This window comes from Myxocyprinus asiaticus, chromosome 4 (assembly GCF_019703515.2).
Source record: "Myxocyprinus asiaticus isolate MX2 ecotype Aquarium Trade chromosome 4, UBuf_Myxa_2, whole genome shotgun sequence".
Taxonomy (NCBI): Eukaryota; Metazoa; Chordata; class Actinopteri; order Cypriniformes; family Catostomidae; genus Myxocyprinus; species Myxocyprinus asiaticus.
The window spans coordinates 35,063,093-35,077,773 of NC_059347.1; the positions used below are offsets into that span (position 1 = coordinate 35,063,093).

The 14,681-nt window shown below is 37.8% G+C and overlaps 1 protein-coding gene across 3 annotated transcripts in view; it reads left to right on the forward strand.

Annotated features, from left to right (window-relative positions):
• Positions 1 to 12,947, forward strand: part of LOC127438464 (F-BAR domain only protein 2) — a 64,574-nt gene extending 51,627 nt beyond the window's left edge. For 2 of the 3 annotated variants that reach the window (XM_051694075.1, XM_051694084.1), the window contains 9 exons: positions 33 to 162; positions 526 to 585; positions 1,088 to 1,199; positions 1,715 to 1,870; positions 2,254 to 2,386; positions 9,357 to 9,556; positions 9,769 to 9,833; positions 10,075 to 10,239; positions 10,436 to 12,947. In XM_051694075.1, the coding sequence (XP_051550035.1) occupies positions 33 to 162; positions 526 to 585; positions 1,088 to 1,199; positions 1,715 to 1,870; positions 2,254 to 2,386; positions 9,357 to 9,556; positions 9,769 to 9,833; positions 10,075 to 10,239; positions 10,436 to 10,458 (1,044 nt within the window). In that variant the 3' untranslated portion in view covers positions 10,459 to 12,947. The remainder of the gene's footprint in view (positions 1 to 32; positions 163 to 525; positions 586 to 1,087; positions 1,200 to 1,714; positions 1,871 to 2,253; positions 2,387 to 9,356; positions 9,557 to 9,768; positions 9,834 to 10,074; positions 10,240 to 10,435) is intronic. The other variant, XM_051694093.1, reaches the window with a different exon arrangement.
• The last annotated feature ends 1,734 nt before the right edge of the window (positions 12,948 to 14,681 follow it).

A 14,681-nucleotide genomic window follows, 5' to 3' on the forward strand; every position in this document is an offset into this window, starting at 1 on the left:
TGAATAATTGATTCGTTGATTGTTCTCTGCAGGGCCGGCCATTCAGCCCTCCTAAGGTGCCTAACTCCAGCCCTCCTCCTGCTGCCCCACTGGCTCGAGCCGAGAGCTCCTCCTCTCTCAGCTCCAACACCTCGTTGAGTGCCAGCAACACACCTACTGTCGGTGAGCCTTTACAAACTTAGACAAGGTTTTCTTAGCGATGCGTTCACATGAACACAAGCTGGACGCAACGTCCATCAAGACTGTTTTCACGTCATCAACGCTCAACCACACACATACTCCAAACACTGTCATGTTGAACTCAAAGGCATATTTCTATACACATTTTCAAAAACATATTAATATTTAATGATATGTATATTACAATTAAAGCAGAATTCTGTATATATTTGCTTATTTGTTGAGGGAATGTGTGTACACTTGTACACATCACTCACCAGACCACTCCATCCTCACCCTTCAACTGTGGGCTCTTGCCCTGTCTCCACCCCCCCCCCTTGTGGTTTTCTTTAATTTTCATTTAAGAGGACGATATGTTCGTGGGGAAACTGCCCACATTTGAGAAGAGATGTGAGACTCCGGCAGGTAAAGTGGAAAGTACCCTAAAGAACAGTTCTAACGTACTAATTGAATCCTGAATGATCATCAACCAATTAAATTACTCCATCTACTAAACCACACCTCTTCCTTTCGAAATATTCTTCTGGTTAGCTCTTCTGTGACTCACCCTATGATTTTGGTGTAATCAAGGATTGTTGATACTTTGGGTTCATAATGTATTGGACTATTTTGCCAGCCTTGCAAACTAATGGGGATAGTTGCTAATCTTGAAACTTGAAACTGTTGCGTTGCTGATGAGGATGCATGGCAGAAATAGTGTGGATCGCAATTTCTCAAAGATGTCTTGCCCTCTTTCCTATTGAGTTTCAGTGTTTTGATTTGTTACTGAGAAGGTTGAAAATGTGTGAACTGGTCCAACTTTGTCAGAACTCTTCTGTTATTAAAAACATATTCATACTGAGATGTCTGTTTTCCTTACAGTATATCTCTTTCTTTTTCTCTCACTCTTTCTTCCTTTCCTTCAAAGGGACATCTCGTGGGCCCAGTCCAGTGACACTGGCTTCCCAGGATGCGTTGCCCATAGCTGTGGCATTCACAGAGTCAGTTAATGCCTATTTCAAAGGAGCGGATCCCAGCAAGTGAGTTTCACACAACGTATTCTGCTGAGGCTTTACAGACCGTACTGTGCACACAGGGTTCCCACAGTCATGGAAAACCTGGAAATATGTGGGAATTTTAAAATTGTGATTTCTAGGGCTGGAAAAGTTCATGAAAATTAATCTTGGAAAGTCATAGAGAATTTAAAAGCCAAAATAATTTAATACAGATGCTAAGATTTGAGATATTTCAATAAATAGAAATAGAATCACAAATGATTGGAAAAGTCATGAAAATTTGTTGTTCAAAAGTTTCTCAGTGATTACCACCAATAGTTGAAGCCACTGCATGTAGATTATGGAATTCACATTGCACATCGGGTATCTCTTTCATATTCTATTACAAGATTTAAAGTCTTTATGAATAGATGATCATTGTAAATGTACACATATTAGCACATGCTCTTTACGTCTGTGTCCTACACTTGGTTAAATGTTGTTTCAGTGTAGATCAGTATAGGGGGGTGCATGTCAGTTCACTCCTCTGTGTGTTGTAGGTGCATTGTGAAGATCACAGGAGACATGACCCTCTCCTTCCCCAGTGGCATCATCAAGATTTTCACCTCAAGTCCATCTCCTGCCGTTCTCAGCTTCAAACTCTCAAATACTAGCAGACTCGAACAAATCATGCCCAATCAGCAACTACTGCACAGGTGAGTGTGGGTGTTTCTGCTAATATGATATGAGAATGTGATTGGCTGTAGAATAGATAGTATACGTTATATTTGTTACAGCCTTTGTATTTTAGACATGATGACTTGTCCCATGCATAAGTGTCTTTGCAGCTCATTGTTTATAAGACATGATTGCTGTTTAAGCTGAACTGCACAGCCTGGGCTGCTCTGTCTTCCTATTACTCACCCCCAACCTTCCTCTTGTCCTCCCAGGCATGACTAATCAAATCAGGAGGGATTTGTGATTTAATAGTTGAGCTGCTGTACGAGGGTTAGTTGTTTCATGCTGCCACAGGGACACGCAGCAATGAATTATTGAGGTTCTAATAAAGTTTTGTGTGTGTGTGTGATGTATTGTGTAGTGACTCCTCCCAGAGCGACACAAACACTAAGGACTTTTGGCTGAACATGCCTGCATTGACGGCGTACCTCAGGAAGAGCTCTGAGCAGAATCCTGCTGCATCCTACTACAATGTGGATGTTCTCAAGTACCAGGTCTATAGCTTTTCTTTCAGTTACTTTTGGGATAGTACTATATTGTGTATTTGTGTGTAGCTTGTCATCATCAGATTTAGTTGGAATTTGTGAATGAACGCAGGATCAATATTTCAGAAATACTTGTGCCAAATTTCTGGAAATTTAATCTTTGCATTAGTTTTGGTTTAATGCAGTTTTGAAAAATATTTACACTGGCGGCCAAAAATTTGGACTAATGTACAGATTTTGCTGTATCAGAAGGAAATTGGTACTTTAATTCATCAAAGTGGCATTCAACCGATCACAAATTATAGTCAAGACATTATTGATGTAAAAAACAGCACCATCACTATTTGAAAAAGTCATTTTTGATCAAATCTAGACCCATTTCCAGAAGCCATCACTCCTACACCTTATCCTTGAGTAATCATGCTAAAATGCTAATTTGGTTCTAGAAAATCACTTGCCATTATATCAAACACAGTTGAAAGCTATTTGGTTTGTTAAATGAAACTTAACATTGTCTTTGTGTTTGTTTTTGAGTTGCCACAGTATGCAATAGACTGGCATGTCTTAAGGTCAATATTAGGTCAAAAATGGCAAAAAAGAAACTCTCTAGAAACTCATCAGTCAATCATTGTTTTGAGGAATGAAGGCTATACAATGCCTGAAATTGCCAAAAAAATATTTAATATAAAGGTGTACACTACAGTCTTCAAAGACAAAGGACAACTGGCTCTAACAAGGACAGAAAGAGATGTGGAAGGCCAGATGTACAACTAAACAAGAGGATAAGTACATCAGAGTCTCTAGTTTGAGAAATAGATGCCTCACATGTCCTCAACTGACAGCTTCATTGAATTCTACCCGCTCAACACCAGTTTCATGTACAACAGTAAAGAGAAGACTCGGGTGCAGGCCTTATGGGAAGAATTGCAAAGAAAAAGCCACTTTTGAAACAAAATAAAAAGGTTAGAGTGGGCAAAGAAACACAGACATTGGACAACAGATAATTGGGAAAGAGTGTTATGGATCTTAACCCCATTGAGCTTTTGTGGGATCAGCTAGGCTGTTAAGGCCAAGGTATACTTCAATTTGCGAGTTCCGTTCCATTTGGCGCACAGCTTTGAAAGTATACCTCACGTGGATGAGCGCTAATGGATGCGTTTGACACATGCGCAGTACATTTGCTTTGTTATACGCTACCAGACGTTAGAGGGCAGCACCGAGTCATGTCATTTACAGGACATCTGCTCTGAAGGATAAAGAAGAAAAACTGAGGATCTGCCATTAGAGGAAGCAAGAACAACAACAACAAAACGATGGAGAAGGATATGTTCTTCGACTACTGCTTGACAGTACAGCCCAACTGTGCATATTGCCACCTAGTGGACTCTTCTATCTCAACAGTCAACCGTGCGCATGCGTGTTTGTCCGCGCACAGTCCGCGTGGACAGAAAAATCTGGCTGCACGTGGACACTGTGCGCGGATGTCCGCATACACTCCTGATGATGAATATTATGTCAAGCGGACCGTCGCGGAACGCGGACAGGCGAAGTATACTTTGGGCTTAAGGTGTGTGAGAAGTGCTCGACAAGACAGTCATATCTATGGAAAGTGCTACAGGAAGTGTGGGGTGAAATGTCACCTGAGTGTCTGGACAAACTGGCAGCTAGAATGCCAAGGATCTGCAATTTGAAGTAGTTTAAGTACATTTTTTTAAATTGTAATAGTACTTTTTCATGTTTTTAATGTCCTGACTATACATTGTGTTCAGCTGAATGCCACTTTGGTGAATAAAAGTACCAATTTCTTTCCATAAGAGCAAAATCTGTACATTATTCCAAAACTTTTGGCCACCAGTGTATATCATTTTCAAACAAAAGAAAATAAATATTTAATGACAAATGGTGTAGCCATATTAGTAAAAAGTATTAAAATACACTGTTGCCAAAAGTTTATGGACATCGTGTGTTCTTGATGAAGATTTAATTTCAAAACCTTTGGCACTGATTCTCGCTTTACTGCAATAACAGTTTCTACTGTTCAGAGAAGGCTTTCCACTATACCATATGTAGCAGTGGCAGCCTGTGAATATTTAGTCTAGGTCTTCAGTGCGATTCATGCCATTAAGAGAAAACAGTTTCACAATTATTAAGACACCCTATGCCTATGGACATCAAACATTATGTCGCAGTCAACTAATAATACCAATTGACATTTTAAGAACACGTCCACACACAAAAGCAAAAACCAAGGAGGTCTAATACAAGGAAAAAGCTATCTAATAATATTTGCAATTTAAATGTTGCTTGCAATAAATTTTTTAAGGGTACACCGTTACTTTTCAAAACTTGAACTGACATTGAATGCTCCAGCCAGCCCAATTTACTCTTAGAAACTCCTGATGTTGCTATAACAATGCAAAAAGCACTTACCAATTTGCTTGAAGTGAAAATCATCCCTACTTTCCTGTTTACATCTTGGGTTTTTTAACTCTTTAACTCTTGACTCTTTCTCGATAGCGGCAGTGATGATCTTGCGCTCTTCGCTTTCAAATTACAGTATGTACATCACTTAAAGAGTGATTGTGTCACTCGAGGCCAGCTAGAAGGCCTTAACTGGGACATATCCTAAAGACCACACCCACCAAGAACAAATAAATCAATTTGATTGGCTGATAAATCTGACAATCGGACTTTAGATGCCTATTAACTTGAACTGTTGAGGGATTCTGTAGAAATTCTGAAGGCCTAATGGGGTGGAGCTCAGACTCATGCGCTGCTTCAGCTAACGAGCTTGGCTTCATCATGTGATTTGTGAAACTGTACTCAAGTAAAAGTACAATTACTTAAAAAAAAGAATTACTCAAGTAAAAGTACTAACAAATAATTACTTGAGTAAGAGTAAGAAAGTTTCCAATTAAAAGAGTACTCAAGTAGTGAGTAACTCGTTACTTTCACAAATGACATAATAGATGTTAACTCCCCTATATTCCATTACATAATACACATTTAACTTGTATTACAGTATTATTATTATTATTATTATTAATGGAAATTCTGTTATCATTCACCATCATGTTGTTCCAAACCCGTATGACTTTCTTTCTTCCATGCAACAAAATAAGGAGATATTAGACAGAATGTTTGCCTGAGTCACTATTTACTTTCAGTGAATGTTATTTTTTCCTCCATATTTTGAAAGTGAATGGCGACAGGGACTGTCAGTCCCTAACATTCTGTCTAACATATTTTGTGTTCCACATAATGCAAAGCGTCACACTGGTTTAGAACAACATGAGGGTAGGGAAATGATGACAGAATATTAAATTATGGCTGAGCTACCACTTTAAAGAGAGAGATTCACCCAAAAATGAAAATTCTCTCATCATTTACTCACCCTCATGTTATCCCAGATATGGATGACTTCCTTTCTTCTGCAGAACACAAATTAAGATATTTAGAAGTATATTTTAGCTCTGTAGGCCAACATTTTTATGCTCCAAAAAGCACATAAAGGCAGCATAAAAGTAATCCATATGACTCCAGTAGTTAAATCCATATCTTCAGAAGTGATATGATAGGTGTGGGTGAGAAACAGATCAGTATTTGTCATTTTTTGCTAGACAGCAGGGGCGATATGCAGAGAATGTAATTCACCAAAAACACAAGAAGAAGAATGTGAAGGTGATCTGTTTCTCTGTTTCTTATCCACACCTTTCACATCGCTTCTGAAGATACTGATTTAACCACTGGAGTCTTATGGATTACTTTTATGCTGACTTATGTGATTTTGTTTAGCTTTAAAATGTTGCCACCCATTCACTTGCATTGTATGGACCTACAGAGCTGAGAAATTCTTCTTTGAATTCAGCAGATGAAAGAAAGCCATACACATCTGGGATGGCATGAAGGTGAGTAAATAATGAGAATTTTAATTTCTGGGTGAACTATACCTTTAAGGGCTCTTGTCAGATCTGGATGAATTTGTCAATAAGAGAGGTTTGGAAACATTTCTAGTAATAATTACGATGAAAACGTGAAAATGTCACACAAGGACATTGTATATAATGCTGAAATCAAGATCATGCTTTATTAATGATTTATTTCACTATTTCATAGCTTTTAAAGTCCTGTGCAGATTCTTATTTCAGTGTAGTTACAGTTTTCAGTGTCGTAAGTATTTAGATCATTAGTTCTGTACAGCAGTCCTTCCGCTCTCTAAATGCAGAGTACGCAGCCTAGTGCGTAGGGCACAAACCCTGGTCGTGGACACACGCTGTGTCTGAAACCACCCCCTATCCACTATATAGTGCACTATTTCGAGTGTCTGTCATTTTGTAGAATTGTCAGAATTCTGAGTGAGCCACTCGTTCCTTACTTTTGTTCACTCATTATTACCCACAATGCACTACAATTTTGAGTGTACATTTGATGTACACTCGATGACGGTTAATTGCCCACAATCCACCACGGGGAAGACGTACGAGCTGGGAGTTTACTGCTTCCTTCACTCCTGCAATGTTTTATTTCATGCTGAATGTATAAATTACTTTTTGACAAATCATTACTTGATTAAAATAGAGAGGCAAAACAAACAGATACATTTTAAAATGTACTCTTTATTTGATAAAATATGTTTACTCTTTATATTAACACACAGTATATATTAAAAATGACAAACAGAATGAAGATTATTGTATTAATATATTATTTAATAAGAATAACAAGTAAGGCCCAAGTATTTTAAAAGTTAATATGTGATGTTGTTTCTGTGACAGCCCCAGAGATCCGATGCTTTGTGTATGAGTCAGCGTCCGAATTCACTCACTCATTTCCTTCACTCACTGCTGAGATATAGTGCACTCACTGCCATTCACTGTATAGGAAACAGTGAATGAGTGATTGTGTAAACGATTTCGGACACAACCACTCTCTTCGTCATACGATCGCCTCGCGCCCGCACATCTCTCTCGCGTGCGCCCCGCGCAGCTCGCTGAAACGCGCAGAAATGCTGTCTGTTCGCGCTCCAGTTGTCAATCACGCGAACAGTAGAGCCAAGGCATTTATTTACACTTGGATGTTTACATGGATTGTTAGTTAATCCGCCTGAAGTAGCTGCAATAGTTTCCAGTACCCCCGCAAGGGTACAGGGTAAATGCGTAAATACTGCTCATGACATGCAGGACGTGGGACAAAGCGCACTGATATATTGCTGCACTGATTTAAAAATGTACCCTTAAAAACTGATGTCATAAGAGCCCAGTTACAGAATCACCCTGAAAATGACCATCACATTACACAGAAAAGCCCGTGTTATCATTAGAGCCAAAACTAACCTCAGCGTGCTGCCTTAAACTGAAGCTGTGATTTTAATCTTGAAATATCAGCTTGTCTTGGTGTTAAATGGAAGCATTGCATGACGAAACTATACTTTTTTCATTGTGCGCAGCGAAGAAAGTGTTTCACTTTGAAGAGCGTGATGCTGCAGCATTGATGACTTGAGTGACAGTCTGTGACAGCGTGTGCAACTGTGTGAACCCTCGCTGTCGTAAAAGTCCCATTCAATAATCTCTCAATAAATTACGCATTAATTCAAATTAAACCCAGTAATGTAAGGACAGGAATACCACCCATTGTAAAGAAGTAAAAGTAAAAACATTTCATTCTAAACTTAATTGAGTGAGAGTAAGAAGTACCCACTTTTAAATCTACTCTAAAAGTAATTGTTTTTCCAAAAAGTTACTCAAGTAAATGTAACAGAGTAAATGTAGCACATTACTACCCACTTCTGCCCACTTGTAAGCATCAAGGAATAAATTCTGATTGGATAAACTTTTCGCTTTTTTGCTATTCATTTGTAGATGAATTAGGAGTGGAACGTGATTGAAAATACATAGGCAAAAAGGTGAATGAGAATGAAAGAATGAAACAATATGTATTTATTATATTACTGGTATTTAGTAACATGGTTGCAGGGATTTGCTTCCATTTCGACACAAGAGCATCAGTGATCAGGCACTGATGTTGGGCGATGGGGCCTGGCTCACAGTTGGCGTTCCAATTCACCCCAAAGATGTTCAGTGAGGTTCAGGTCTGACCTTTGTGCAGGCCAGTCAAGTTCTTCCACACCAGACACAGTTAACCATTTCTTTATAGACCTCTCTTTGAGCACAGGGGCATTGTCATACTGGAATAGAAAAGGGCTCTCCCCAAACTCTTGCCACAATGTCAGTAGCACATAATGCCCTAGGATGCCATTGCATGGAGTAGCATTATAATTTGTCCTCACTGGAATTAATGGAGTAACCAAACTCGTTAATTAGACGGGGATATCTGCATGCTTTTGGTCATAAAATGTACTTTCCTAACACATTGAAAACATATAAGTGTACACAATTATTATTTTCAAAAAAGTATTTAAAACATATTTTTCAAGGAAAAAAATATTTTTAACTATGATTTTTGAATCATGACGTTTTCTCAGGGTTGTTTTGTTCTTCTTGTCAAATGACAGCACAATAGCGTCATGTGTGTTGATTACACAACACTGACTATAATTTGCCACATCAGTCTTTTTCAAATATTAATGATCTCTTAAATTAAAATAGAATATTAATAAAAGATGCTGCCAAACTGCTTGCTTTGTTTCTTTTTTATTCCCGGACATTTACACCACCTAGAAATTTTTTAGTAAAAGCTCTTCAAAAATATAATCAAAATGTATTTTAATCCAGAAATGTAAAATACATTTATCACAGACGAAATGTATTCAGGTCATTTTTATATGATTTGCATTTTATATTTTTGAATAACTTAATAGATCGAAACAAACAAAAAATAAGCATCAAGTCACTGACCCATTCCTGCATTGGTTCACCTGATTAGTGTTGTGTAAATCAGGCTGATGATCATGTCAGCTACACCCGTAGTTCTGAGGTGGTGAGCACTGACCTTTAATGACCTTTTGAATCTTCTTTTTCAGGTATGTTCAAATGGAATTCAGTCGACACCCCTGAACCTCGTAGTGTATTGGAAATGCAGCCCTAGTACCACAGACCTGCGGGTGGACTACCGATACAACCCAGAAGCCATGCAGCCCCCTGCAGCACTTACCAACATTCAGGTGTTAGTGCCCGTCAACGGCGGAGTTACCAACATGCAGTCGCTCCCCAACGCCATCTGGTGAGTTGGATTGATTAGGCACACGAACACAGAATATCTTGACTGCTAATTTGCTGTCTTAATATATCCCACCCTTTCACAGGTGCCATTGTAACGATATAATCAATGTTATTCACTTCACCTGTCAGTGGTTTTAATGTTGTGGCTTATCAGTGTACAATGCACAACACCTAAATATAATTGTAATAAATTTGTATCTGTGTTTGAATTAGGAATGCGGAACAGAATAAATCATTATGGAAACTGACTGACATCTCTGACAAGTCTGAAAATGAAGGTATGAACAAATGGCATCACTATTAAGACAAATTGGTATGAATCAATGCTGCAAATGATTTTTATAGTAACACTGGCATTTATGTCTACACATGATGGTATTCATCAATGAAAGCCATTCTCCCAAAGATTCCACAATGCACCTTTTCTATGATGATGTGATAAAAGTTAAAAGGCCAGCTGGTACAAAGTAAATTATAGCATTATGATGTGGACTGTGTTTATGTGTTTGTGTGTGACAGGCTCTGGTTCTTTAAGGGCAAAGTTTGAGCTGACCGAAGGTCCATCCATCCCTGCCACCCTGGCTGTTCAGTTCTTCAGCGAGGGTAGCACTCTGTCAGGTGTAGACATGGAACTTGTAGGCTCTGGTTACCGACTCTCCCTCAATAAGAAGAGATTTGCCACTGGTAAGCATGACCTTGGACTTGCACTAGAGCTCATGCAAGAGTATTTGATTATATTTTATTGAAACAGCCTATATGCTCTCAACATATGCCTGTTTTTATTAAAAATCTTTTGATTTCAGTATAGATTTGTCATTGAAAATGACAGAGTTTACAGAAGATAAAATATCAATACCTGTATGTGTGTGTGCACTGACAGGCCGCTATATGGCAGACTGTTGAGACCTGAGAAGAGGCCCATCCACTCTCAAATGCAGGGAATTTGGAGGTCCATTTCTGTTCATTGATTTATTCTCTTGCTGTTTCTGAATTATATTTATGGGGGATCTTTAGAGGGAATGGAAAAAGAGGGCTGTCTGGGTGAAGGCCTCTCATGCATCGGTTTCCTCTCCATGTCCTGAATGATGCAGTTCCAATGAAGCACCTTTCTGGAGACGAGAGATTTTTATACTACAGTAACATAGCACTGAGTATCAAACACTGTGTAAAAATAAAATAGAAAAGTAAAAAGAAGGAATGTCAGGATATTGGTGAATTAAATCATTAATCTTTGATACTTTTTGATCTATTCAGACTTTTATAAAGTCAGAACGGTAGTGTTTGTCTTTTGAAATGTGTAGTTAACAATTTGTAATATGAATTATATATGTACTGTATAAACATACAGCATATCTAAGTAAAAAAGAAAAAGGAAAAAAAAAAAAAAAAAACAGTCTTTCTGGATATTTGTAAGGCATTAACTTCTCCTTTGTATTGACCCAAAAGTCAGTTACAATATAAAGATCAAAAGGAGAAAAAAATTGGAAAAAAGGAGAGATAGGATTCCATTTTCCTTTCTACTTCTATGTTTTGTTTTTCATTTTGAATGTGCAATGAAGGTATAAGCTTTCAAAATTCATGGATTTTTTTTTTTTTTTTCAAGTTTTGTGCCATTTTCACTTTAACATTTTTAAGAGAGAATCTACAAGTTAGTTTTGTTGTCTTGTGTAACAGCAAAAGGAAACTTATACACTGACCTCAGTGCCTCTTTTGTTAGTTAATTGTACAGAAACATTTACATGTTTTAGTATGAAAGAATCCCTCTTTTCCCCTTTTCTATCTTTTCACGACTTTTGCTCATACTTTATTTTTTAAGTGCCTGTTCAGTTCTATACTTTCTGATGGGATATTGAAGGGAAATCAAGCTAATACTTTGGCCTTTGTCCTTCAAACTCCTTTAGAGTGCTTTACCCAAACAGTTCACTTCAAAGGACTGTGTCACGTTTAAAGACATTATCCAATTGAAGTCAATTTCAATTTTTAGGAAAATGCTCAGGCCTTATAGATGTGGAAATCTGCATAAATCCTACCAAAAATCCAGCAAATAATGATCACTGTGAGATTATACTAAAGGCATACACTGACCTGGTGTAAAAACTCTTGAAATTTTGGAGGGATCCTTGTTGAACAGACCAAAATGTTGTGAATAATCAGCATATTCTTAAAATGAATTACAAGCATGCATGCTTTTCGGTGTAGTTTGTTACCAATGGACTACCAATTTTCAATTGAGTGTAACTGTAAGGGACACTACGTGTATGTTTTCACCAAATGTACCATCACATCTGTGTTTGGGGGGGGTGTCATGTTAATATTAACAAGAACAAGTTTTGCTTAAGAGTATGGCTCAAATTATCCAATTAATGGCTTTTAGTGGATTTGCCAAATACATATTGAAAAGCACAAGATGCAATGAGCCAATGGAAGTTACAGAAAACTCTTGTAACTCCTGGGAGTTTCTTAAAATCCATGGATTTTATCACTTTTATGTCTTTATATACTTTTGTTTAGTTTCGTACCACTGCAGTTCATCAACTTCTTATTACCACCAAGGTTATTCTGTCTCATTATGTGCCAGAACCTAGTGGTGAGCATTCAAAGTGCTTTAAGGGGTCAGTAGAAGACAGTGGTTTCATTGGGGAAACCCTGTCTTTCCCCCATGAAAGGGCTATTTGCCTTGTCCTCTGTGGAGGACCACTTCTCCAAGGGCTACACCAATCCCAGAGATAGCAGGTGCCATTTGTACCTTAAAATGAAAAACACTAATAAACATTAAAAGCTAAAAATGAAGGATCTTGATGAATCTGAAAACAATGACATTCTTTAGAATAATGTCTTTTTTTTTACCGGGAACTTTTTTTCTCTTCAACAGTAGCCTAACCGTTTTGTGAAGTAACAAAGTGCAGATTTTATATTGAGAATCTTCACCCATTTATGTAAAGGTTTTTTTTTTATTTTTTTTTATTTTTTTTTTTTTTTTTATTAATGTGTATTTGGTATGAATTGTGGTGTAGGTATTAAGAGTATACAGGGGCAGAAATCAGCTGATGAACATAGCATCCAAATATAGTACAACATTGGCTTCTTATAGTGAATTTGCATGAACTAATTGTGTAAATAGCAAGCTGGTTCTTGCTGCCTTTACAGCCATCACATGAAAGTCATGTTGGAGCATTAAAAAAACAGGTCTATTAATTTCTTTCTTTTTTTAATGTCCACATTCAATGGCACATTAAAAGATTTGTGTAAGTGATTTTTTTTTTTTTTTTTTTTTTACTCACAATGTACATTTTTTACAAATATTTCTGCCATTTTCTCTGCTTTATGATGCTCTGTGTCTGTAATAAATGTGTAATATATAAATCTATACAAATATAAGAAATACTACAGAATGCAGATAATCTTGTCTCTTTATTTTCTTCTAAACTGAATGTATGCTTTCTTTATGGTAAATATATAAAAGCTCCTGCTCAATTTCCCACCAACAATACCTCCTTTTGTCATTATTACACAGTGAAGAAAGTCAGTTGCTTATGAAATGCCTTTTATCTGAATCATTTCAGAGAAAGGTTGGCCTTTGATGATTGGACTTAACCATTGGCTTTCCCCTCTGTATGCCAATTTCTCCAACAAATAGGGAAGGTTGAAAATTCTGAGACTGTGCATAAGCAATTAGAAGTCACGGTCACTATTTATTCAGCATTCCCCCCAAAAAACTTGCATGCACCATTTATGCACTGACCTCTGGATGACCTTGTTATATATGTGTGTCTGTCTTGCCTCTATTACTAAAGGAACTGCAGTCCTCTTCAGTCAGCTTCTCAACACAGTGCATACAGTTTCTCTTATAATTGGGTGCTGCAGATGCAGTTCTGATTTGTTCATAACGTATACTGAATATTCAATCTTTTTTCCATGGATAGTATTTGTTCTCACTGTTTTTCATTCACTTGATGGTTGATTTCTAGTCTTAAAAAGTATGGATAGATTTAACGATAAACCAACTCAATGTTCTGATCTATTCATACATGAGTCACAGTGAGTTATATGCTTTGGTACGCTCTCTGTGCTTTGTGCATGTGTGTGTTTACACAGTCATGCTTCTGAACACATCTGCTGCACTTCCAGTGCTCCTTGAAAAGTGAAATAAAACTCACCCACATGTGCTAACCATTCGGGTTTCTTATGCACATCGTGTGTGTGTGTGTTTTGTGTGTTTACGTATGTGTCAGGGTTGTAGACCCCTATGTGAACCCTTTTAAAAAAGTCCTCTGCACGCTTCACAGCTTGATCTACAACAGACCTGCTTAATCCTGATTGCAGTTCTTGATCTGAATTGCTGTTTACACACCTTTAGCTATTAAAATTAATGTGGTACTCTACCTGATCTGTTGGCTACTGTATTTGCCAGAGACTTGTTCTGCCAAGAGGAAACCCGAACCCTAGATCAACGGCAATCAATGCACTATCAATGTGGATCAGTGTCTCGGTGTGGATTAAAAAGTGATCCTAATTAAAGATGGTATGCTCTATATAGAAGGTGAAAGAGAAGAGGGTCTTTTGACTTTTAGCTAACTGATTTAAAATGTTCTTTGGATGTTGTCACAGGCTGTGTTTTCTCAGAGACTCTGTGGGGTAATAGAGTTGAGTTATTAAAGAAGGAGAGAGCAGGAGCAGCATCACTTACGTTTATGCTCCATTACAGAATGACATGGCCTTTTGATCCAGCGCCCCCCCCTTCAGCATGAGCAAAACCATCTGAACAAACACACTAGTTGGACCTTCATAACTTAAAAATGTGTTTGCTTTTCTCCTTCATCTCACACTGTTCCCCTCATTTACTCCTCTTTTATCCTTTGGCTTCTCTCTCTATATCTTTGCATGTTTCCACCCTCTCCTATCAACTGACTATTCTTTTTCTTTTCTCATTCTGAGAACATTTATCATTTTGCACCGTCTTTCTATTCCTCCTCTCCTTGCCACACCTAATATCGTTCTTGATCTCCCACCATATCTGCCGGCTCCTCCTTCTTCAGGCGTTGCTAGGTCTCCCAAAACAACAGTGCTGGAAGAGCTTGCCTCATAACATCTCAGATCTGTCAAATTCTCCAATCGCTCATATTTCA